At 33.4% G+C, this 27,693-nt stretch overlaps 2 protein-coding genes across 7 annotated transcripts; one reads left to right on the top strand and one right to left on the bottom strand.

Annotated features, from left to right (window-relative positions):
- Positions 1 to 5,583: 5,583 nt before the first annotated feature.
- On the bottom strand, positions 5,584 to 12,748 carry LOC109236326. 6 transcript variants are annotated; one of them, XM_019402496.1, is made up of 6 exons: positions 12,526 to 12,748; positions 11,690 to 11,849; positions 11,118 to 11,218; positions 10,374 to 10,612; positions 9,279 to 9,427; positions 5,584 to 6,129 (listed from the first exon to the last, which is right to left on the bottom strand). In XM_019402496.1, exons 2-6 carry the CDS (start codon positions 11,690 to 11,692, stop codon positions 5,893 to 5,895), a joined length of 729 nt encoding a protein of 242 aa, XP_019258041.1. In that variant the 5' UTR covers positions 11,693 to 11,849; positions 12,526 to 12,748; the 3' UTR covers positions 5,584 to 5,892. The 6 variants fall into 6 exon arrangements, with proteins under 6 accessions (XP_019258041.1, XP_019258037.1, XP_019258036.1 ...); XM_019402492.1 differs by having other exon boundaries at positions 11,118 to 11,860; XM_019402491.1 differs by having other exon boundaries at positions 11,118 to 11,849.
- A 5,534-nt stretch (positions 12,749 to 18,282) lies between these two features.
- LOC109236324 lies at positions 18,283 to 27,349 on the top strand. The gene is made up of 4 exons (XM_019402490.1): positions 18,283 to 18,736; positions 26,290 to 26,328; positions 26,868 to 26,952; positions 27,030 to 27,349. Exons 1-4 carry the CDS (start codon positions 18,353 to 18,355, stop codon positions 27,110 to 27,112), a joined length of 591 nt encoding a protein of 196 aa, XP_019258035.1. The 5' UTR covers positions 18,283 to 18,352; the 3' UTR covers positions 27,113 to 27,349.
- The last annotated feature ends 344 nt before the right edge of the window (positions 27,350 to 27,693 follow it).

Below are 27,693 nucleotides of genomic sequence, written 5' to 3'. Positions count from 1 at the left end.
TAAGATGCAACTATATAAAGTATTTTTCAAGAAAATAATATAAAATATGATATGTGTCATGGCATTGTCCTAAAATATTCAACAATAAAGACAATACAATTATGTAATATAAATATTGCTAATTAAAAAGTCATAATAAAAATAAACATAATCTAAAAATACTAAGTCATGTTAAAATAAGTAGACTAATAAGGGAGTATTAATTACATGACTAAACGCTAAAGAGAAAATAAAAATAGGTTATGCATTTTTATCAAAAATTATCGCAAAACAAAAAATAGATATTTAATACATTCCCGTTCGAAGTATTGAAATGAATATTTTTTGTTAGCATTAGTATTGATTTGATTTTGGTTTGGGCTTTTGTTAGCATTGTTTAATTTATTAATATTAATGACTATAAAACTTATTGGAACATTCAAGTAAAAATTGCACGAGGCGCCCTATTTGGTCTCCCCCATTTAAGGAATTTTTACCTTCGATAGCAAAGGTTAACACCTTATTTATTTTAAATAAATACCATTTAAAAAAATTATATTCTATAGATACCTTTTAAGGTTTATAGCGAAATATTTAATTTTGGTTTCCTCCTAGCCCTAAACCACTAAATACGCTAATCTGTTACAATATTTTCTTTCTCTCTCTACTTTGATACATCCCATTCTCTTCCCTCATCCCATTAAAATTTCCGATTCTCTTCCTCTTCTCTGTCTAGTTCGCTTGCGATTTCTCCTCCGTCGATACAACATTATGAATTTCCCCTGACTTGTACAAAATATATTTGTATGATGTAGTTTCCCTATTTGCTGAAAATGGATAGCTTCCCGGAGTTGTACCGTACTGCACCGTCGCCGGCGTGCCGAAGTCTTCTGTAATCCATGAAATCCTCATCTTGTCTTCACCAACCATGGAAATATGCACCTGAAAATGTGAGAAAGCTAAATTTGTAATATTAACCGTATGGTCTAAAAGCTTAAACACTCATCGATCTCAACCGGATTCTCCGATGTATCTTTACCGTTCAACAATTCCTCTGGATATTCACCCCCGAAGATTATAACCCTAAAGAAGATATGCAGATACTCATCATGAATTTGAAGTATTTCAAACGCAAGACCCATCCCCTCCACCAGATTGTTATCTAAAAAATTTCATTTCTTATTCATCATTTTCTTTCTTCTACTGTTCAAACTCATGCTCTAAGATTTTTTTTCATTATAATTCAATGTATCTCGTTGTATTCCATGTATTTCATTGTACTCACTATCTTTTTTTCTCATTGTATTTCAATGTATCCCGCTGTATTCTATGTATTTCATTGTATTTACTGTCTCGTTATATGCCATGAATGTATTCATAAGTTTTTTTTAAATATAATTTCTCTGAAGATTGCTATATTTTTGGGGTATTTTTCGGTTGAGAATCTTTTTTATAACTGAAAATACAAAATTTGTGTGTTATAACTGAGTTTGTTGAGTTATATTAGGAGTCTATTATGTTAATTGATTCACTTTCCCTTTTAAAAATGGTGTAATCCCCTATTTCACACCGTGAATACAGTCGAATACAATAATCTGTCCAGCTGTAATCCCATGTTTAACTCCATGAATACAGTCGAATACACTCGAATACAACAACTGATTAGCTGGGCTTCCCTGATTCACGCCTATTTTTGCTACTGTATTCATGAATACAATAGCTTAAATACATCAAATACATCTTATAACTACGTAAAAGGTATCTATAATCCGTATAGCAAATGGTATCTATAGATGGCTAATTATTACTAAAAGATAGTGCTTTATGAAAATTTCTCCCATTTAACCTATACCCATTTTTTTAAAAACTTTTAACTTGTACCCACTTTTTAAACAACTTCAGTCCCTCCTCCTCCTTCTCCTCCTCAAAGTTATATCCGCCCTCAAATACAGGGAGTTAATGCACTTACAACGGAAGAAAAGAAAAGATAAACAATAATTATATATCATCAAACTGAGAATGTAAAGAGAGGGGCCAGTGCGTCAATGGGAAGGCGATGATTGAATAAGGAGGACCACCTTTGAACAATTAAAAGAATTGTATATTAGTAATAATTAATTAATTTTTGACATATATCAATTTTTGGAAGCACAGAAGAAAAGTATGTGTCCTTCAAGTTTGAACGCTTATAAAATTCTGGGAAAGGTAACTGAACGTCATATTCAAACAACCAGAAACACAAATACAAGAAAAAGAATAACTTAAATACCTGAAAGAATATATCAGTAAGCAGCTATTTTTCATGTTTTCGTGACAGTATCATTATGAAGGGAAGAAGACTCCAGAGCTGAAGTTCGCCAGTTACAAAAAAAAAACATCAAGTTCGCCAGTTACAAAATAAAAACTTCAGCTCTAAAGTTCGCCAGTTATAAAACAAAAACTTCAGCTCTAGAGCTGAAGAAGTTCGCCAGCTACAAAAATAAAAACTTCAGCTGAAGTTCGCCAGTTACAAAACAAAAACTTCAGCTCTAGAGCTGAAGTTCGCCAGTTACAAAAACAAAAACTTCAGCTCTAGAGCTGAAGTTCACCAGTTACAAAACAAAGTTCGCCAGTTACAAAGACAAAAACTTCAGCAATGCAAATAGAGAACAAAAACTTCAGGCCCGTCTACTAGAATGCTGAAATTTTGCGTGATTGCCTTTGCTACTTCAGGCCCGTATGCTGAAGTTATGCAAAAAAACGGGTACGCTTGCAATTGTTCTTGCAAAGCGGACACAAGTTAAAACGTGACACAAAAAGCGAGTATAGGTGCAAATGCCACAACATTCAAAAGTTCTAAGTCCAACCTTGAAATAATACCTTAAAAGATAAAATTATGAACTTTTTTTAAGAATTATTTATAAATTACATCACAATAAGTAGATTTATATATTAAATATATCTAAAAAATTTATATATGTAATGCCGGGTTGGTTTGGTTTCGGTTTGACTTTCTTTGGTTAAAACCAAATCAAACCACTTATGATCGGGTTTTTTTTCCAACACCAAACCAAATCAAACCAAACCATAGTCGGATTTTTTTCTCGGTTTGACTCAGATTATCGGGTTGGTGCTGTTTGTCGGTTTTCTTTGTACATCCCTAGTGTTGGTGATATAGTCTCAGTGTTAGCAACAATATATTTGAGTGTTAACAAAACTAATGATATATAATAAAAGACAGAAATCTTTGTAAAGGAGCATAACTTCCACCCATAAGTAATAGGGGTGTCAATGGATATTTAAAAACCGACTAAATCGGCCGAACCATATCGTACCGAACCGATTTTAGGTTTCTTTTAATAAAACCGTAGGTTTTTATCTAGATCTATAACCGTACCGATAATTAGGGTAGGTTTTTTATTTTATGAAAATAAACCGAAAAAATACCGAACGTACCGAATAAATTTAAAATGTGAAAAATATATTTATATATTAAGTTTAAAAATAATAAAGCAATGAATTTTTTCTTGGGCCTTGAAATTATGAAATAATTATAAGACAACAAGTAATTAAACTCAAAATCCTAATTCCCAAACCTATTATGCTACTCCTATTAAAACTAAATTATTTTCAACATATTCACTAGCAAGACACAAGGTATTGTAGCGATTATGAGTAGCAAACTACAATGTATTAAATATGTTTCCTTTCGTACGATTTAGATTTTCTTTTTGAATATTTAATCTTCTATAGATTTTATTCTTGAGTAGCTTGGTTAATATCTATCTGCTCGTGTAATTTATATTTTTATTGTATTTGCATAGTTTCTTTTACGTAGTTGTAGAATAGTTGATGGATCTATATACTAGCCATCTTTCATGTTTTCTTAATTCATCACCTTTTAAACTGTAAAATTGTCTAAAGAGATTTGCTAAGTCTTATAAAAGTACGTATGTTATTGCATGCTATTTCTACTAGTGACTTTTACATGAAAATCAAAAAAATTACCGAAAATTAACCGTACCGATACCGAAGAGAAACCGATATGATGGGACGGTTTCGAAAAGTCTAATTTTGGTTAATAACCGAAAAATTAAAATGGTACAATTTTATAAAATAACCGGCCGAACCAAAACATTGACACCCCTAATAAGTAACAAAAGTTATTCTCCTATATATTATTGGAAAATAATATATATGAAGCAAACATTTTTACAATTCAAGGTAAGCAAAATCAGAAATATAAGTTTCATTTTCGAGTACACAGCAACGATAAAATTACGTCTTAATCTCAAATTTCACGTGGGGGTCATGCAATATAAATTTTCACTAACCATATCATTCCATCCGTTGCCAAAAGCGTTTTCCAACAAAAAATATATATTTTGCACTATATAAGCACCACCATCCAGGAAAAATATTTTCCACTATATAAACTCTACTACAGAGTTACTTTTCCACTACTATGGAGTCCAACTCACAATAAGAATCAGCATTTGGCTTCTAATCAGCGTCTTCAGGTAGTCTGGTTCTTACAACATCAATAGGCTAAAGGAGATTGCTAATGCTAAGTCACTAATAAGCCTGTTGATTTCTTTATAAGACTTCGTATGACTTAATAGAAACAAGCTAATGTCCTAGTGGATTTGCAGGGAGATTGGCAATGTTGGCATTTTTCGGATTTATAGCACAACACAATTTGACTGGAAGGACCATTTGATAACCTGATGCAGCACCTTTCAGACCCATGGCACAACAACATTGTCCAAACCTTTTGAAGCAGAAAACCTGTTAGATACTACGCCAAAGATACTGTTATCTTTCAACCATGAGTTAGTGGTTTTGATCAAGATTTGAGCTTTGTTATAAACCTTTTGAAGCAGAAAACCTGTTAGATACTACGCCAAAGATACTGTTATCTTTCAACCATGAGTTAGTGGTTTTGATCAAGATTTGAGCTTTGTTATAAACCAGTGACCTCTAATGTACAGGACGACTAGAACTGCATTCTTACTCGGATTATTCTCCTAGATCATCAAGAGAATATTTGCTTTCCAGATGGTCGAGAAGCTCACTGAAAGTTTGTCTGGTTAAGAGAAAGCTTTTGCGGAAGATGTTAAATTTTGCATCTGAACAAAATTGCAAAAGAATGTTCCAGTATTTATTCAAGTAAAGCAAGAAGTTACTCTTTTGTATCATATTAATCTACGACTGTTGCTCATATTGTACATGATGCTATTGTCACATTGGCATGCATGGTGCGTGTGCTTGCTAACATAATAGCTATGATTATTGGAAAGCAAAACTTACCAATCAACAGGTAGTGTACAATTGAAAATTCTCTTTCCTGGTAATGACTACGAAGACCTCTAATAGCAACCTATGTTGTGTGAACTCTCCAAAAATGCTGCCGCACCCGTGTCAGATCATCCAAAAATGCACTACTTTTTGGAGGATCCGACACGAACCCAGTGATTTTTTTCAGAGTCCGAGCAACATAGCTAGCAACAACAAATTCTTGGAATCAAAGTCTAGGCAGCTCACATTTTTAAGCAGAGTCCCTTTGCTGTAAGAAATAAAACCACAACCAAATGAAGGAGAGAGAAATGGTCAGATTTCAAACAGTATCTGTAGAGATAGTGGTTTGTCCAGTGAATTAATAATGTAGACGCTCAATCGATGTGCTTACAAACAAAGACTTAATTATGTCCCCTGTAACGCACAATGGTCAAAGGTAGCACTTCTTCCCAGTATTTTTATCCGAGGAAGTAGCAACATGAATGAGTTAGGTGGGCAACCATAATCAGATTAGGAGCCCAATCCAACAAAAATACTCTCATGGAAAGAGGGAAAATTATTCCTCGATGAATAACCAATTAAGGTACATTGACATACAGTAGCACCTCAAGCGAAGGTCTTGTTATCTTGTAGCAGTTACAGTGACTGAAGTATGACATTCCCAGATTCAGACTCGAAACGTTCCTCCAGTTCTTGTTTTCCCAGCAGTCTAGAGGAGGGCATAAATTTCGTGTCATCAGGACTGTCAAATGATTTAAGCTCCAGAGAAGTCACAGAAAAGTGGCTGTCAAGTGCAGATATGGTTCTATTTATGAATTCTTGCCGAGATATATAATCCTTCATGCGGCAGATAAAGTCTGAATGGTCTCTTGCCTGAATAACCAGTAGGCAAACTCTCCATCAGAGACTAAAGCAAGCAAATTACTAATGTGCAATGCAAAAGTAACTTGTACAAATAAAAAAGTAGTGAAGTATCTCATGAGCCAAAACGGTAAATTGTCAAGTATGAAGTAACAAGTGAGAGTAAAATAGGAACTACAAGGCTTCAGCATGAGAATATTTAACTCAACTACAAGTTCACACATAAAGACAGCCTTCAAGCCAAAGAACTTAGGTGTAATTATCATGCTGCAGTCTTGCTCAGCTATAAGTTGGTCATGACATGCATAATTCCATGGAGAAAGCATAGCAAGACTTCACCATGAGAATATTATACTCAACTTGAAGTTCAAGCATAAAAGATCCCTTCAAGCCAAAGAACTTAGGTGTAATTATCATGTTGCAGTCTCTCTCAGCTATAAGACTTCCATGGCATGCATAATTCGACTGGAAAACACTAGTAAATACTAAGAAGTTCAAGTTCGCAAAGCCATCTAAAAAGCAATGTGGAGGCATTAAAGTGAAATAAGCTGGAAAAGTACTATAAGCAGAAATGAGAGCAGGGTTGAGAGACATCAAATGACAGAGTTAGAGTACAGTAAGGTAGCTCATGAAATAAACAACTTTTTGTTACTTTGATACTCTGTGGAATACTTTACCAAAGAAAGCACCGACTGTCGCTAGGATTGGGAATATGTTACGTCCTTTCGAAGAGGTAAAAGCAAGAGTACGATCTGGATGTTGGAGAATGTTCGGACACATCAGATTGCATTGACTACCATTCCTAAAAAAATGACTGATCAAGATCGAACTGGGAATAGGTTTTTTATCACCAGTTGCTGATACTCAACTAAATGTTCTCTACATCCAGAAGTCGAGACAGTGGCTTAGAAGGCCTCCAGGGACGAATCTGGCTAGAAACCTTCAAGCCACAGAATACTCAGGCTCCTAGAGAGTTAACAGTGTTAGAGCCTAGAGTGAATGCACCATAGAGATGACCAGGAGGCTCCAAACATTAACAGGTAAACAAGAGCTCCGCCATATTTACTTTAGCTACTAGAACCTCAAAAGGCATTGTTTAGACACGGCATTCCCTAAGATAAGATCATGGATAGCTTTAGTTATCTTGCACATAAGGAACTCATCTACTTCCCAATCGAGAGCTTGGTACAGGCACAAATAGGCTCCGACCCTAGTGGATCTCATATAATAAGTAGAAGTTATTTTCCTGTTTTCCCTTAATAATATTTGTTACAATTATATGATTATACTTTAGATTTGAGTTAAGTGGATTTAAAAAAATTTGTTATTTAAATGACACTCAAACAATTAGAATTTACGAAAAAGAATACAGATAAATGAAAGTTTTCCAACTTAACGCTGAAGAAAATTATTGTGAGAAGTATTAGCCAAAGATTATATCACTTGAATATCAGAAAGAAAAATAGGACAAGCACTCTAGGAGAGGGAGTAAATGAATCAGATAAGCACAAATGGATCCCAACTACTGTGGATCTCATCTACAAGTTATGAATAGCACGTCAATAAATAAGTTTCCTAGTTTAGTTTGCTAAAAAAGATATAATGGTACTACGATGTAGCAACTGAGGAAGATATTTACATCTAAAAGTCTAATGTGAAAAATAAGAAAAAGGAAGGGATACTTTGATAACTCGTTTATTCAATATATACTAGAACCCTATTTGTAGGTGTCAGACTCAACATAGTATAAAGATTTGTCAATGTCTGAGAATATCCAACTAAAGAACTTAATTCTTTCAATATTCTAATTCTAACACTCTCACACTCGCACTTAACATTCTCACATGCCCGCTAAGGTTGGAAACCAGTTTGAGTTTATTTATGGCTAAACACATAAAAAGATTCAATAGGCACCACAAAACATGCTGAAAATAGTCAGAAAAAGTTTGGTCACTTGGAATTTATTGAAAAAGTGGCTGTTGGAAAATGACCCGAAAGAGGTAATATTGCCAGGAACTATCGCTAGAAAAGAGAGCACGGTGCAGTCAAGGTAGGGAGCCTGGAACAGAATGTTTTGGTCCCATAGCAATGCCCATCACATGCTCCCCCTCCAGAACCAAACACAGAGCATGCGGCGCATGCTCATCGCGAGGGAGGTCTGGGTTCAGCTCATCACAACAGCATGCAGTTATTGGAACTTGGACTCCTGGTACGGACACGACTCCAGGAAAAAAATCAAAATTAATGAAATAGTTGGGTTCTTGATTGCCCACTTGAGCACTTGAAAAGAGGATAGTTTCATATGTGGACCTTAAGCAAGAGATTAGTTAAGAGGACACGAGTGTATTTTACACTCAAGATTATGATATATTAGGTGATATGCAGGCAGAAAATTAGAAGACTACAAAGGTGTAAAAGACAAACTTGGAAATTCCATATGTGAGGAAATGGCGATGCATGTACCACATACTTCAACATTGTGGCAGCTTGCAAACTGAGATTAACTAGCTTTACCTTTTCAGCCAAGCCTATACTTGATAGTAAACAACTTCTTAGGCTCACTGCCACAACCATAGTTTCAGGGACAATTTGTTCAGAACACATGAAAGAGCCTCTCAGTAAATTTATCTTATAACCACATTAGGACAGCCCTTACCAGTGACATGATCCAATTTTTGCAGATTTTCCGAAGTAATTAATCCCAGTACCCATTCCTCAAGCTAAGTGAAACAGAGAAGACTGCCCATGCTTCATCTTTTCACCATGATGTCGGCACCAACTTAGAGGTCTTCACACCATCAGCTTAGAAGAGTATGCATGCAGTGCAAGCACCACCACGACTATTTTCTATATGAAAATGCTTTATCTATTCTCTGTACCTAAATGTACTCTATGTTAGAGGGAAGAGAAAAATCTGTACGGTTATGAAATTATTCAATAATAATGTAATTCTATTAATTACATAGTTGTTCCATATGTTGCAGTGTACGAGAATGAAATTTTGCATTGATCTTGAACACGGTTAAGTTTATTCTGCCAACATCTTCAATCGGTGTTTCCAGAAACAAAGTGTTCAAAAATCAGCTGCGTCAAGTTCATTAAAAAAAGGCTCACAAGACTATTTACCAAGCAGAACAAAAGAACTTGAAAATTTTGCAAACCTGTCGATAGTCAGGAGCTCGTTTTGGAAGTTTGAGATAAGCCATGTTCATCATCTCATAATCCCAAAGAAAGGATGTATGATGGATCCAACGGCCTTTTGTGATAGATTGAGCATTTCCCCCAAACTTGCGGTTGCCAAAAACGTAGTCTGTGATCATGTAAAAAACAATATGAAGTTGGATGTCTTAGAAAGCTGGTGAGCAAGACATAAAACAAGGATTTCTCAAGTCATATCCCCGTGTGAGCAAAAAATAAAGGACAAAACAAGCAGTCAGACAGATATCCAGACATGGCGAGAGAATGAGGGGGGGGGGGGGGGGAGGTAGTAGTATTCACAATTCTTTTAAGGCCAAGTAACACCTGCGCAGAGAAGAAAGAATATAATATTGCTAACAAGAAGAAATAAGAAAACAGAAAAAGAAGCATCCAATCCAATGAATGGCACTTTTCTTGCCAGGAAGTTAGTTAGAAAGTGTGTGAACCTTATCTACCACAAATAGTTAAATCTACATAAAAGGAAGCTCCCTTGATGAGTGCAGCATAATAGCATCGTTAGTTTGACACTCAACCTTGGTTTTTAGCACCAGTACATGCATAAATACATTGTCAGGCAATTGAAACTTCTATTTTTGTTTTTTTATTAGTCAAATAAATTTCAATAATATCAAACTAACTCGGTGTAACAAATATAGAGAAATATATAGTGCAAAAATACCATACAGCAAGTATAAGCAAGTATTCCTCCGCAACAAAGTTTAAAAGCAAGTCCTTTTTTTCGACATAAAAGCAAGGTTACTCGTTTTTTTTGGGGGGTTGCTCTGATGGTAAGCAACCTCCACTTCCAACCAAGAGGTTGTGAGTTCGAGTCTCCCCAAGAGCAAAGGTGGGAAGTTCTTGGAGGGAAGGATGTCGGGGGTCTATTTGGAAACAACATCTCTAACCTAGGGTAGGGGTGAGGTCTGCGTACACACTACCCTCCCCAAACCCCATTAAGTGGGATTATACTGGGTTGTTGTTGTTGAAGAAAACCTGCAGCTCTTCCTGCAAAAAGCTGGACAGTCAACAATGAAAATAATCCTGGAGCAGATAAATACCATTTTCACGAAGAGAGAAATCCCCAACTCCTTGAAACACCTTGCTATAGAGTTGGCTGCTCCATGACATGATGGGCCTAGGATATGGTTGTACAGTAGGGACAGCATCCTTGTTGCATATGAAGGAGATGAAAATTGTCCTGTGATCGACAATTACAGTGCCTCCTCCAGTAAACCTCTTTACTACTGGAATCTTGTCTTGCAAAACAGAACCGATTTCAAGAAGTTCAGCTGGTTTTCTGTGACAATGGTTAATGTTGTTATACAATTAACTCAATTAGAGACATACAACAAAAAATGTCCGATCATTACGGCCATGGCATTCAAGTACTCATAACTTCTTGCATCAATTGTAAGCTGATAGATCCGAACTTGCGCAACAGCAGTGCAGTTAATACTGATAGCTTAGCTCCAAAGAATATACAGCCTAAACAATATCAGAAAGTGAAAAAACTGGCCTCGTTATCAGTGTCTTTATGACACACATATGTTAAATTGCTTTAGGTTCGTATTTTTCGAATCCCCTTCCTGGCTCCATCATTGCCCACAAGCACTATATAGTTTAAAGATGGTGAAGGATTAATTAGTGAAGCAGAAGGAATCAGGATCAGTGCAAACCCAATCGTCAAAGCAAGTTGTATAATGAACCCGCCAATAAAACAATCAAGAAACAATTCTAGCAAAAGTATTACTATGGAAAAAAGAGTCATACCATAAAAAAAAGAGTGAAAATTGATAGCTCACCCTGAAATACCCATGACAATTGTGGGTTCATCGGTTCCATCATTTACAATGCACCAGTTTTGAGGTGAAGTCCTGAGCAGTCGTTCCTCCAAGTGCAATTGCTGCAGAATTGGCACTCCCTTAAATTTAACAACATTCATCAATGGCAGCCGCCCCACATTTCCTGAACTCATCGCAACTAAAACAATCTGTACGTTAACAGCTGAACAGGGTCTTTTCCTAATTTTGCCAGAAAACCTACAATTGTGTACTTTCTCGACAATTTCAAGGATCAATGTTATCCACGAGTGTCACCACAGACCCACTCAAGGAATTCATAAATCTCCCTCTTCTTCTCTTCTCAAAGACCAGTCTCCTCTCTCTATCTCACACTTCTTCTCGTGTCCGAAACTATTGATTTCACCTAAAATGACCAGTAATTTATTTCGAGCTATAAGGTGGGGAAGCAATAGCTGAGGTAGATATGATCAACTGGCAGAGGGAGGCGATGCGATCTAGCTTTGTTGGAGGAGTTAGGAAATAAAGGAGCAGCCAAAGACTAGTAACCTAGAAAAGAATAGAAGCCAGCCTACCATATTTACTTTGGCATTGAATACAAACGGCCAACGGGAAGACTTGACAATTTTGGATTAGAGTTCTATATGTAATAAAAATTTGAGCAAACTTCATTTATAGCCAGAGGCGGATCCAGGATTTGAAGGTTCCGGGTGCCAAGCTGGTCGATTTGATCAACTACAAATCAACTTCAATTCAAGTTATTCATTGTTTGATTTATATAGACAAATCAATAAAAAAAATAATAACTATGACTACTTGGCGCAAAGCATATAATTACCAAAAATATTACTAAATCATAAATATACATCATCCCTTTACAATTGTCCTTGTCAAGTTTTATTCGTAATAACATCATTACTTCCATTTGTAAATATATCATACTCTATGTAACAAACTAAACAATCATTTAAAAATGCCATCTCAAGATGAAAGAATTTGTTTATTGCAGAAGAGCATTCTTCTTTTTCTTAAAGAGTTCCTAAAGTCTACACTGTTGCTTTTCTTCGATTAGACATTATAGATTCAAAGTCTAATTTAATATGTTAGATAGAGGTGCAAAAAATTCATACGAACAAATATGTATATCAATGTATGTAGCTCCATAAAGGGGCTCTTTCCCCCTCGTGATAATCATAATTTGCAATAATAAAAGGCAAATGGCTAAAGAAAATTATACAGATAGACAAACTAAGCATTTAAAATAAAACTTGCAGCAAGATTCGATAACCCGGAAAAGTGAGACACAACCAAATTGAACAAAAGAAAATCAAAATCGAACAGATATTTGATGGGGGGAAAAAAAAGCAAAATAGGGCTAGGAAATAAACAAGATGGAGCCGTAGTGCCTTACAATGGTTGGGCGTTGGAAGATGATTCGGCAGTTATCTGAAATTGGTGGAAGACTGAAAGTAGAGAAGCGGCGTTGGGCTATGAAAGCAGAGGCTGGATTATTTGCAGAGGGGAGGGGTTTGGTTTTACTATGAGAGAGAGAAATTAAGAGAATATTCTAGAGGAAAAAACATAAATAGGCCATATTTAAGAAAAAATTTCAGTTACCTAGCAGTAGTTGGTATTCTACAAAAAAAAAGGCACCTAAATAATTATATTTTTAGCAGGAAGCTAGAAATAAACCCAGAATCACGATTTAAAAAAATCTAACGCATTCAATTCCAAAAAAAAAAGAAAATTCAAAGCAGTTCCGTTTCTTCTCCTTAACTTCCTAAATTAGCGCTGAACTATATGAAGAGATTAATGCGTTTTCTGTTGCTATGTGCATATATGAGATTAGTAGACTCTATTTCATTTTGGAAGACATAGCTTATATTTATTTTCTAAAACTTTTATGAATCTTATTTGTTGCAGATTAACATGACTCTCCAACTTTTTGTCAAACAATATTGAATTGTACATTATGCGTATACAAATGATATAATTATATATACCATTGGTATAAAGTTTTATTATTTGCTGTATGTCAATATAATTTTTTATACAGTATAATGATGATATTAATAATTTTTTTTATATACAATATATATATATATATACATATATATATATATATATATATATATATATATATATATATATATACATACACGCACACGCACACAAACACAAACACAATTATAATACTATGTATATATTTAATTATCTACTATTATTACATTAAAAAACAATATATACATACAATGGCTGAAGGATACAGTATACTCTGTATATTAATATACTAAAAACACCATTGTAATGGACTCTATTTCATTTTGGAAAACATATCTCATATCTCATATATATATATATATATATATATATATAAATATTTAAAGTACCAAAAATATTCAAAGACTATTTGAATGCTAAAATAAAGGAAAGAAATTTAGAATAGAAAAAGAGAGTGATTTGAATGCTAATTCAAGCAACTAAAATTTAGAATAGGAAATATGAGGAGAGAGAATATAAAAGATAAATAAGGATAAAACTAATCTCATAATTTATGTTATTCATTAATTGTTTCCATAAATCTTTACGGTATGCTGATATTGTAAAAGAATGTGCTATATATGGAATAAATAAAAATTAATACCATTTTCTTAAATACTTTTTAAAAGATGCCCCGTAATGTATTTTTCTCAATATTCTAAAAGGAGAGCTTTTGTTATTTTATTCTATTTTACTTAAATAAACAAAAGCTGGAGTTCTCTTGTCATGTAGGCGGGAAACGCAATACTTTGCCACTGGCACCTTGGCTGCTTCTATTAATGCGGGTGGCAATTCAATCATTTATACTATTTCATATATATATATATATATATATATATATATAGATAGATAGATAGATAGATCCGCCCTTGTTTATAGCAATCCTGAAAAAACTAATGACATTAGGTAGCTATAAAATAAATCATATAATTAATAGTCCAAAACCAATTAGCCAAAAAATACCGTCACTCTCCCCCCCCTTCAAATTTCAAATTTTTCAGCCCCGTAACCTGCTTTAATCCATACTTTCCCTTTACTCCATCACCTACTTAGAGAAATTCGAAGTAAATTGTTTGGGCATTTTGAGACGAGGCACATAATTAGTTTGTGAAACGGACCAATTTTCTTCTCGCTAATAGTTGAGGTCAGATTACTTTTGTTGTTGCTTGAATTGTGAATTGGCCAAACTTACCTTACTGACTACCAGCAAAAGCTTTTCAACATGGATTTTTTTACAAGAAAATGGTCAAATTTATCCTAGAACTATACAAAGTGATTTTATATTTTGCTCTGAAAATTGAATAACAAAAAAAGTAACGCTTTTAAATTAAGTTTGGAATAACAAGTCTATTGTATATAAATTTTATAGTGACAGTCTATTTTATAAATATTTTGTAAGAGTGACAGCGGATTTTTAAGTGTCAGTATACAAAATATATATAAAATAGACTGTCACTATACAAAAATATACAAAATAGACTGTCACGATACAATTTATTACAATAGACTGTCAGTACACAAAATATATATGAAATAGACTGTCACTATATAAAATACAGTCAGACCTCTCTATAACTGTATCTCTATATAACAACCATTTACTATAAAAACCATTTTTTTCGGAACCGGTTTTATATTATGTTATAATATATGTCCTCTATAACAACACCTCACTATAGCAGTCAAAAAATATTGGAACAAGCGAGGCTGTTATAAAGAGGTTTGACTGTATATGCTAAATAGACTGTTACTATACAAAATAGATTGTCACTATATAAAAAATATATAAAATAGACTGTCACTATACAAAAATATATAAAATAGATATTCCGGGCTATTAAATATAATATGTTTGGGTCAGAGGGCTATTTTGTGTCAATAAGAAAAAATATGGGCTATTAAAATTTTGAGGGGGCTATAAAGGATAGTTTTCTCTTTATTTATCGGGATAGTTTTAAAAATAGCCAGATTTACAACTGGTCGTTCAAAAATAGCCCAATTTCAAAAGTAATCGAAATTTAGCCACTTTTTATGTAAAGATAAATCTAAGCGAAAACACTGTTCAAAACCCGGAAAATACTCCAGTATATTATGCTAGAGTTCCAGCATAAGTATACTTGAACTCCAGTGTATTATACTTGAATTCCAGGATAGTATGTTGGAACTCCAGCATAATATGATGGAGTTCCAACATAAATACACTAAAACTCCAGCATAATATACTGGAGTTCCAGCAAGTATAATTGTCCAGTATAATATACTGGAGTTTGGAGCACCAGTGCTCCAGTCTCCGGTATATTATACTGGAGCCAGCAAAGTATACCGATCCAGCATAATATGCTGGAGTTCATACACAAGTGCACCGAACTCCAGTATATTATGCTGGACTGGTCTCTATTGCAGCAAAACGGTGGCTATTTTTCATTGACTTGGTAAACGCTGGCTATTTTTGATTGACCAGTCCGAAAACTGGATATACCGTGAAATTTTGGCCTATTTATCTCACTATACCCCATTGGGCTGATCGGTAGGCCCAATTTAGATTTGGGTGAATGACACAGTTACCTACAAAAATAAAACTATTTACCCTTACCTACCCATTTATTTTTCTACCCATCAAACTAATTACATTTACTACCCATAGTAGTGTTTACGGGGAGTTTTCTCTTTTTTCTCAAATTCTTTTTTATTTCTATGCTTCTTTTCTTTTTTCCTTTTTTTCTCCTTTTTTTTCTCGTTTTCTTCTTGTTTTTTTCGTTTTTTCTCTTTTCCTATTCATTTATTTTTGCCCAAATTTTATTATTGTTATTTTTACCATAACTTATTTCACACTCAATTTTGACTCCTTTATTTTTTATTTTCTTTATTTCTTGTTCCTTTTCTAATTCCATTTAACTCCTTTTTTCTTTTATTTTTTTTATTTCTTGTTTCTTTTCTAATTTCATTTAACTTTTTTTTAATATTCTTTTTTTCTCTTCATAATCTAATTTTATTTTCTGTTTTCACTATTTTTTATTATTCTTTTTTTTATACAATAAGAAAAAATAACTGATATAGTAAATATTTGTTCAACTTTTTTTAATATAACTAGTATAATATACCTTTTGTCTTTTTTCTCATTTTTTAATTCAATTATTAAACTGAAATAATATCAGTTGTCACTTGATCTAATTCACTGAATATCACACTGACTACTGCTAAGCACCATAAATTACATAATCAGATTCTAAGAATCAACATGTGATAGCCATGCAAACCTTGATCTCCTTCCCAAAAAATATGAGTACACACTCTACCATTAGCAGTAATACAACTAGTTATGGAACAAGAAAACACAATCTACAACCACCAAATCTCCATATATACTAGTTAGAATAGAAATGATAATAAAATACAAAAAAATACAATTAAAGTATAAGTAACAAAAAAGACTTTTTAGTACCATATGATACCAATATGGTATACATGTATACCAACAGAGTATATGATTGCTCTAGAATATTGTTACAACAATCTGCGACTATATTAATGTACCAAAACATTAAAGGATGCAATAAAAGTATGAGAAAATTACATGCTCGCATTGCAAGCTAAAATTCGCAAAGCAACTTACTCTATATTAACAGGGTATGTAGTTGTATCGGGTCGCTCCAACAATTGCCTGTAACTATAAAAATTATTACATAATACACATAATCTATATCCATCGGTACAAAAAAATTCCAACACTGCAAATCATGTTCATATAAATAACTCCAGAACAGAATTCACTTAAAAATACAGCTAAAACAACCAAAAAAATGTTTAAACTGCCATATGATACCAATATGGCATATTACTATACCAACATGGTATACAGTTTTACAGGTTAATTTTTGGCAACTATATGACTATACTACTATTATATAACACACATGCATAAAGAGAAAAATAACAAAATAGTGTACCACATATCAATATAATAAAGTATTTCAAGATATTGTACTACATTACCATTATTAAAAGAAAATCAAATAGTGTACCAATTAAATGCAGCTAATAAAATCAAAAAAGGATTCAACTAACATATGATACTAATATAGTATATAGCTATACTAATAGGGTATATAGTTGTACGGGGTCGTTCCAACAACTGCATATAACTATAAAAATTATTACATAATACACAAAATCTATGTCCATAGGTACAAGAAAATCCAACACAACAAAATATGATCATATAAATCATTTCAGAATAGTATTCACTTGAAAATGTAGCTAAACAACCAAAAAATATTCCAACTACCATATGATACCAATATGACATATAATTATACCAATAGGGTATACAGTTCTACTAATTAATTCCACACAACTATATATGACTATACTACTATTACATAATACACATGCATAAAGAGAAAAATAAAAAAATAGCGTACCACATATTAATATTAATATATTCCAAGATATTGTACTATAATACTATTATATAAAACAAACGCATAAAGAAAAAATTAAAATGACTACATAATACATATGCATAAATTAAAATTAGAAAAATCCAAAATATTGTACTATTCTACTATTACCAAAGAAAAATCAAACAGTGTACCAATTAAATGTAGCTAATACAATCAAAAAAGGTTCCAACTAACATATGATACTAGTATAATATATAAAAATACCAACATGGTATACAATTGTATGCAAAGAGTTTAATTTTTTTTTTTAATTCAATTATTAAACTGAAATAATATCAGTTATCACATAATCTAATTAACTCAATTTTGTACGTCATCGATTATACTAAATTTTAGACATGTTACAATAATATACTCTATACCATTTTGAAATGGAGAATAAATTAATAAAAAATATTCAATGAACAAGTACATCCTATTATGAAATGAGAAAGATAGAAGAAAAATATTTATTTATATTTGAGAAGACAATAAAAGAGAAAATAGGTTGGGGCAACTAATGGAATTTTACGTGATACGAGATAAGAAAGGAAAGGATTTTGAAAAAAGGTAGTTGGGTAAATACTTTAGATTGCATAGGTACACATTATAAGAAAAATTAGAATGGGTAGTAACGGATAATTAAAATTGCATGAATAGGCATATTGAGCAGATTTCCCATTCAAACGGGTGCCCAACTCCAAACGGGTCAAAAGCTAACATAAATGGCGTTTGAGCAAAAATATCAACAGAAACATGAGATCAAGTAAAGAAAGCAAAAGGAAAAACAAGTATGCTTCATCCCCAACAAGAACCCGACCCGTTAAACCATCAGGACCCGACTCAAGACCTCCCTATTCCGGGCTATCTCCTCCACCATCAGCTGCTCTCCTTGAGAGTGAAATTGTCACTGATTCAGACTTGGCTTTGTTTGAGAAGCTTGAAATTTCTTCCAATAACAACCCAAGAAGTTTCCCGTATAGTGTGAAGCAGCAGTGTTGGGAGAAAGCGGAGAAAGTGAAGGGTAGAGACCCGGACCGATGGCGCCGCGACCCGTTGGGGAACATACTGTTTCGGAAGCTTGTGGGTTGTCCTGGTTGTCTATGCCATGACTATGACCATATTATTCCCTATTCCAAGGTACTTTTCTTCCAAGTTCTCAATTTTTACTCCCTCCATTTTGTGTTGTGTGTCAATCTCTTTGATTGGAAATCGAGTATGAGGAAGAAAGAAAGATTTGACAGGTAAAGAATATACCAAAACTAGGTAATTTGCCCGCGCTTCGCGCGATTATAAATGACATTATTAAATCTCACTTATTTGATTTTATTATCGTGCAATCTCACCAATATGTAGGGAGCCCTGTCGAACCGTTGGACATGTAAAAATGATTTGACTATTATTAAATTTATAAGCATGATCCTTCAGGTGAAGCAAACCCCAGAGATATGTGTTACAACCTGAGTAATTAATATAGGACCTATTAGATAATTGTACACCAATTGTACTTATTATTAACAATTCATGAAGTTGGTTGAATTAATTCTGTACTTTATCCTGGTATTAAATAATTCCGAAATTATTGTTTCACCCTCAACATGGAATAGAATAATATTACAATCGTGGAGTAAATTAATCCTGGGATTGCTAATATGTTAGTATAAAGGAATGGCAAATATACTATTCCACATTCTTTTGATGTAAATTCTTCCAATTCATTACAGTAATTATCATTTAAACACCAAAACATATCAATACGCCAGGTATCATTTATGAAATAATTATAGTGAAGGCTTCCAGGATGGCTTACCAATTAGAAGGTGTTCTGTTCATTATTTTGGATGGCTTAAGCCCAGAAATAGTCGAAGTCATTCTATACATGACCAAAAGTCATAAATACAATCACATAATATCTATACATGAAATACAGTAGCAGTCATTCTTTTCATTAATGATCAGGGAGTTTATAAATTTCAGCTCTCTGTTGTGCTTGTTTTATTTTTCAAATATTCAATCTGCATTTGTGAGATTGTTGTATACATAGAATCGATCTAAACTTCTGGTTCTTTAGTTGCACCTGTAGCAGTGATAAATGTAATGTTAATTGTGAAAACCAAAAAGAAAGCCCGAACTCTCAAATGTAGTATGAACATTTACCGTGAAATTAGTTGAAGTAATCTGGTGTGCGTGATGTATAATTGTTTTATCCACTGTAGGAATCCTGTAGGACAAAAGATAAGTTATATTCTGAAATATATAAGCATATGGAATACTACACTAACCAATTTAAATTTAAGTTGGACTCTATAAGAACAGATCATCCTATAAGCTACCTTTATGCTTTATTTGAGAATGTTAAAAAGGCAGGCAAATATCATAATGATTAATGAAGCAAATAAAATTTCCAAAAACTAAGAAATTCCTGTCTCTTAATGTACTGTGATAATATAATATAGTCAAACTTCATATCAGTAAACTATATATAAATAACATTTAGAGATATTGTTGCCAAAGGCGCGAGTATTGAAGGTAGAGAAGTAATAGGAACTTCAAATTCTATGCAATACAAGTATACAAGGCTACAATGAAAGTATAATATAGTCTACACTCCATATCACTAATCACTACAGTATATATAAACAATAGTTACAAATATTATTGTCCAAGGCGTGACCTACATCTGTGTACTCGTTATATATTTTGTCTATAGATGTGAGGAAGCAATCCAGTTGTTATTTATTGCAAGTGTTGGAAGGCAACATTCATGAATAATGTTATCAAAGGCGTGCATTTTAAAGATAGAAAACTGGAAGTTGAAATACTATGCAATACAAATATGTAAAGGTACAACAAAAATGTAATATAATCGTCTAAACTTCATATATATTGTTGTTGAAGGCTTGACCTGCCGACAAAAGAACTAATTGTATATATTATAAAGTTCAATTTACCTTTTAAAATGCTTCATGATTGTAAATTTGCAACAATTTTCTCCATTATGTTAATCTATAGAAAGAAACAAAGAAGAAGAAACAGAAGAAAACACAAAAGAAGAGCGTAAAAAGAGAAGAAACAATACAAAAAGCTGAGAAAGTAAAAACATGAAGATTTAGAAAGTAAAAAATTATTTACTATATCATATCTGAATACTCGATGTCCTTATAACCATGATCAAACAAAAAAAGATGACTGAGGAAAAAGAAGGGATTAGAAAATGAAAACCAGAAGAAATTTAATGAATTAGTGAAGATTCTTATTGGCACAAATCAACAAAGAATATCCAACCTTTTCTTATTCTTTTTGCTCCAAGTTCTTCTATTCCTCCCACGACCAGCTATCCAAACCACTCCTTATCCTAAACATGAATGTTACATATCCAGATTTTGGATTGAAGAAACAATCATGAACCAAGTCGCAATAAAAAAAATTCCATGGGTTCACTTAGTAGTCTCCAATTTATTTAGCCAAAGGCATGCGTGTTAAAGACAGAAAACTGGAAGTTGAAATATTATGCAATACAAGCATCTAGGGTAAATTGACAATGTAATATAGTCGTCTGCACTCCATATCACTAAACTGTATATAAATAACATTTAGACATATTGTTGTCGAAGGCTTGACCTGCTGAAGGTAAATATGACTGGAATTTATTCATCAAGAAAAGACATAACTATATAATGTTACGTGAAATAAAGAGCCTACTGTTTCCAAAATCTCATACAGATTAATACCAGGATCCATTTACATTTACCCCTGGTATACCCAAACTCACATCTATAGACAAAAGTTACCAGCCATATTTTGTTTGTTCAGGCGAGGCAAATTAAAAAACTCTTGCCAGCACAATCAGCAACTCATAGTTTAGGTTAAAACAGGGAAAAACTAAATGGATCCTGATCTAAATACATACGAGATGAAGTGAAGAAATAGACTCTTTACTTCAATATTAAGATACTCATGCCAACACACTGATTAGCTCATAGTTTTGGTTAAAGTGGAAAAACTAAATGGATCCTGGTCTAAATTTCTATGCGATTTTGGATGGGATATACTCTTTACTTCAACATTAAGAAACTTATGCAAACACAATCAGTAGTTCATACTTTTGGTTATCACAGGGGAAAAATAAATGGATCCTGGTCTAAATATGTATTTGAGTTTGAGAGGAACTCATGCCAGCAGAATCATCAAATCACATTGTTATTTATGACAGGTAAAAACTTAATAGTTCCTGGTCTATATCTGCAGGCAATTTTGGAAGAAATAGTCTCTTTACTTCACGTAAGGTTATTTAGTTATGTCATTCATCGATGAATAATTTCCATTGTTCTATAGGTGTGACTTGTGAGTAATCATCCAGTTGTTATCTATTGCAAGCATGGGAAGGCAACATTTATAGATATTTTTGTCGAATGCATGAGTATAGAAGTATGAGAAAGAACTGTGTGTTTTGGAGGCAAAGAAGATGACTTAGATAACGCCGAGAAGGCAATAATATGAGATAACAGGAATGCTATGGCCATCACTATTTTGCGGGGAAAAATATGTTTCTGATCAACATAATGTTGGAGGCCATCGCATTGAGAAAGCACAACACAATTGCACCTTTGTGAAAGAATGTTGTAGCAGATTCTTCATAATCTGTCAATTTAGATCCATTTGTTTTTTCGACACAAATTGGGTGCGACTAAATGTGAATAATAGGAGAACTTGTTCGGGGAAGTGTGTCTTTTGTAGGAGAAAGAAGAGGACTTAGATAATGGCGAAAAGGCAGTAGTATGAGAAAATTGAAAACTTTAGTCCATGATCATATTTTAGTGGGTTTTTCGTTCCATGATGACTAAATTATTGAACCAATGTTAGATGCATATGTCGCGCTTTAAGCAGAAAAAAATTGTGTAGAGAAGATTGGAAAATATTGCCTAAACTATAACATCAATTGAAAGAAGTTGTTGTCGAATCTTATCATACTTAGTGGTGTAACAGGGGAAAAAAATATGGTAGTAGTATTTCAGAACGTTTAGAGCAGCAATTCTGAACTGTGTGAAAATCTGATTGATGAAGAACATCATGCATGTACCTCAATCTAGTATCGGTGTTTTGTATTCGTATTAGGTGTGCGTGAACACCTATCTTTGTTGAACGGACCTATTTGTTTTGTCTTCGTATTCCTTGTGCGTCCGCACCCATAGCAGTTGAGCGGACATAATGTTTTAGCAGCAAATATATTTTCTGAAAATAGAATCAGATTAATGAAGTAAACCAGGAGAATGATGGGTAAGGATAATCGGTAAACATTGTTTCAAACGGTTTACATACCGACATTTGTTTGTTGAGCCAAAGTAGTTTGTGATTGCGGGTTGAAGTTTTTTTTGGGTTGACGAACAGTTCATGGTCCGTAAAGTAAGTATGTCGTGGCTAAAGAATGGAGACATTCGCAGGGAATTAGAGATACTGTATGTTCCAAATAAAACGTCAGAGCGAAGAAGGTAGAGAGGGCAATTGAAAAGATGGAGACAAATTGGAAGATATATAAGGAGGAAATTAGGGGAAAAGGGAGTAGAGAAACGGTGGCATATAAACTGGATGTGAAACGTTTAGGGTATTTTGAGAATGTGTGTATTTTGAGAAGAAGCGGAAGAAGCAGTGTGGGCGTATACGTGAAGCCTAGAAAATAGAATTCCTGCTGATTGAGAGTGCCACCTCACCGGCCTTAGGCCCTCAATTATATATATATAGATGCTCTTAGACTCTACTTCTCACTCCATTTCAATTAATGCGACTGTAGTTTGGCTCGGCATAAGTTTAAGAAAAAAATAAACTATTGAAACTTGTGGTCAAACATGTTTAATATATACGCCCTCCATTTCAATTTAGATGAGGTAGGCCATGACATTTGTGCGGTTATAAAAGCTTTTCATGTAGAATAAATAGTTTAAAGTTGAATTATTTTTAAATTTAGAAATGTGTCATTTATTTTGAAACGGAATAAAAAGGAAAGTACCTCATCTAATTTGAAACGGAGGGAATATAAATATAAATATAAATATAAATATAAATATAAATATATATATATATATATATATATATATATATATATTTCTTTTTGATAAATATGTGGCTATAAGAAATTTAAAACTTCTGGTTTTAAATATTCCACAATATATGTGTGACTATAAAAGTTTCTCATTAAGATAAAATAGGTAAAATAGAAAGTTTAAAGTCAAAATTATTTCCAAATATAAAAATATGTTATTCTTTTTATGTTCTAATAAGGAAAGTGTCACATAACATGGAGGGAATAGTTATTTTTGATGCCATGTAATTTTTATAGAAGTATGTCATTAATGTTAAAAGGGGAAGTTAGAACTAAAGTTTTCATAAATATAGAAAGCTGTCAAATTTTATAAATAGACCACATACAAAATGAAACTGATGGAGTATCTTTTAGATTTATAAGATGGACAAGTCTTGTGGCTATGCAAAGCATAAACCGTTCAGACTCAAGTCCCTATCTGGATAAAGTAGGAGAGTTGTGTAAAAACTATCTTGTGAACAGATTGAACAGACGGTTATGAAAAATAAGTGTGGCATCACTAGTAGGGTCACTGGAGATAGATGTAGTGCCTTCGCAAGGATCACTTGGAGATCGGCACAGTACCGTCGGAGCTGGCACCGAAAATAGAAATGTTGCTGCTTGAATGGTAGGAGTTACTTAAACGGTTAAACCACTACCACAATTGTAGAGGCCTCTGATACCGTTTTTAAATAACAAGAGAAATGAAGAGATACATAGATAACTTGATGATTTGGTAAATACGAAGCATCACTTTTTTCAAACAAAAGACACAGATGATATGTCCAGTGTGGGACATCTCAAAAAGAACTTTATATTTCTAACATTCTAACACTAACTCTTTAAGGGGTCGTTTGGTAGAGTGTATAAGAATAATGCTAAATAAGGTGTATTAGTAATGCATGGGTTTGTAATGCAAGCATTAGCTATACAGAGGTTATTTCTTATATATTGTTTGGTGTGGTGTATTAAAAATTAAAATCCATTACTTAATCGTTAAGAAAATTGTTTATTTACAAAAATGCCCTCCATGTTCTTTAGCTTTAAAGGACTTTAAAGGATAATTTGGCCTTTAACTATGCTAATGCTTGCATTAATAGCCTTGGTATTGCTAATACCATGATTTGATATGCATTAGCTATACATAGAATAATACCAAATATGATATATGACTAATGATTATATTAGTAATACATATGTTGAAAAAGCATAGCAAACAAGGTTTTACTAATACACAAAGCTAATGCATGCATTATTTTTTCTAATGCACTCTACCAAATGACCTCTAACATTCTAACAACCCATAAAAGAAGCTCTGTAACATTCTAACAAATTAGCTTCAGAGAAGTTTGGAGCTTCCACTTGTCCTTTTTCTGGAAAAAGGAAAGGAAGGAAAACAACATAGTGAGACAGGTGCTTAGGACCACCGCCAGATAAGTACAAGCTACCTGTGTCTCTATCGAGATAGTAGAGGTGCTGAAACCGTGTGGAAAAATAAGAGAATAGAGATAGCAGATGCAGGGTACCATGTGAAAAAATAAGAGGGAATACTTGATCAGCTGATGAACACAGGACAGAGCTATTTATATGTGTTAACATAATATACATGATATTTGCACACTGCAAGACAATATCTAACATCAACATTGATCCTTTAAACATTATAGCATTTTAATAAAAACCCTTGACATTCTAACATATAAATTTATCAACTCAAAGCTCTGTACTGAAATTTCCTTGTGGTGCTTGTACCTCACTCCTGTGGAAAGAAAAAGGAAAGTCAAAAATAGAAGTTACAACATTTCTAAAGACCTGAATTGGGGGTATGACCGTTCTTCCTTAGCTTGTATAACGGATCTCATTTCATTGGCAGGATTGTTAGACTAATCGGTCAAAGACATTCTTCACATGGACTGCATGATTAGAACTTGATAATGCTTCATGATTTTTTTTTTTTCTAATCTCAGTTCTTTTGCATGTTCATTTTTCATTTTATCACACCTGTGATTGCAGATATATCCAAAACTGAGTCAAAAATCAAACAAGTAGTAGAAGTTTTCTTTTCTTCCCAAAAATTCTGCTCAGTCTTAATTGATTGGGACTTTGTTAGACTTTGCAAAAGCAAATAAGAAGATGAGGAAGAAGCAAAAGAAGAGTATATTGTATAGGAGGAATTCTGGGAAAAAAATACAAGCATGCTTAGGTTCGTAGAATGCACATTGTAAATGGCTTTGCAAAAGAGCTAGTAGTTTCCAACATCTTCATTTCTTTTCCTTTATTTCTTCTTCTTGGGTTTGCTACAGAAGGTGGGGCAAGTGCTAAACTTGCTAATGAAATTGTTTTGTATATTCTATTTTGTAATGCTCTATGATATGGCAACTTCTAGCCTTAGCTTTGTGTCATCAACCGAAAAGCTTGCATTATAAATGCCATATTTTCTAATCTGTTGTACTGATTATAAATGTCTGCTTCTTGAGAAGATGGACTAGTCTTTTCAAGCCACTGTCTGTTATAGATGATTTATTATTGACACAAAATCTTTTTTCCCAACATTTTTAATTGAGGCTCTTTTTTCCCAACATTTTTAATTGAGGTTATCTGTTTCAAATTTTTGCAGGGTGGACAAAGTACATTAGAGAATTGTCAGGTTCTGCAGGTGAGTTTTTCTTTCCTGTAAAACATATCTGATTGTGCTTTATGTGGAGTATCTTGAAAAATTCATAGCTGCACTATGTTATTGTCTGATTCATTTTGACAGATAATCTGTATGATAGTTTATACTAAGTGCTGCTTTTGAAGACAATGTTTCATTAATGATTTGAAACATATTCTACTTTATCTGTTAGCTGCAAGTTCATCAGAAAAACAAGGAGTATTAAGACTATTTAGGGATTATTGTCACTTGCGTATCTTGTGCTTTTATCTCCTTATATTTTTTGCTGCTTGGGTTCTCCATTTATATCCACGTTCTCTGGACTAGTTATTTGTTTGACTGCTCCTTTGTGATTGCTGGATGTTTAAAATGTGGTACATTTCCTAGATCCAGTGTCAATCTCAATATTGAAATGGAACTTGGCTAGCCAACCTTCGAAAAAAGCCAAAGAGAAAAGGTTATGATTATTTAGAGAGCGGGTAGAAAATGGTTTAGTGTGTCTAAGAGTTGACATAGTTGACGGTACGACTATCTTCCTGCAGGCCACAGTTAATCGATCCAAGGGGAATCGAACTGATATATCAAAAGCTGAACTTATTAAGAGAAGTTCTTATTGTCGGGTTTCAGGTAGATGCAGTCTTGTGTTCAAGTATTTATAGTTCATGATTTATCTCTGCCAATTAACCTTTTAAAACTACATCCAGGTCGTGACATGGATCTTCTTGAACTTTCTGCCTACGGCAATGTCCGTCATGGGCAAGATTCTGGGGGGTGTAAAATTCAGTGAGTCATTATTTTGATAATTTCAGTATTACAACTTCTTTGTACAAGATACTCAAGAATGACATTGATACACTTCTCTTCCTTAATCAAAGGAAAGGGTATCTCTTGGAATTTAGGCCTTATATTCGTGTATCAAATTGCCCGCAGTTGTTAACTCACAACTGTAGCTAGCTTCATGATCCTTGCTACTTGTATTTATTCTCTTTACAAATCAATTAAAGCTCTTCACTACTTCCACACCTCTTATTTTCTTCTGTTTTTTGTCTTCGCTTTTTGTATTTTCTGTATCTTTATACGTGCAAGTTAATACCCTTCTTCTGTCCATTCTGGAGTAGACAAAGGAAGTGTCTTGAAAAGTGGTATTACTAGTTAATGAAAGCTCGAGGAATTTTGTTGAGAACCTTTCAGCTTCATGTAAAGCACTTCTGACTTGTTTTTCGTAGTTTGTGTAGGTGCAGCCAGTTGTTGTGTAGGTGCAGATTAATTACCTCTGCAATTAGGGATGGCAATGGGGCGGGCGGGTTTATTTTTTTAAGAAAAAATCTTTGCGGGTTGCGTGCCGGGTGCGGTCTTATTAAAAAAAAG

Source organism: Nicotiana attenuata, unplaced genomic scaffold (genome assembly GCF_001879085.1).
Source record: "Nicotiana attenuata strain UT unplaced genomic scaffold, NIATTr2, whole genome shotgun sequence".
NCBI classification, from domain to species: Eukaryota; Viridiplantae; Streptophyta; class Magnoliopsida; order Solanales; family Solanaceae; genus Nicotiana; species Nicotiana attenuata.
This window is presented reverse-complemented; position numbering and strand designations above follow the sequence as displayed.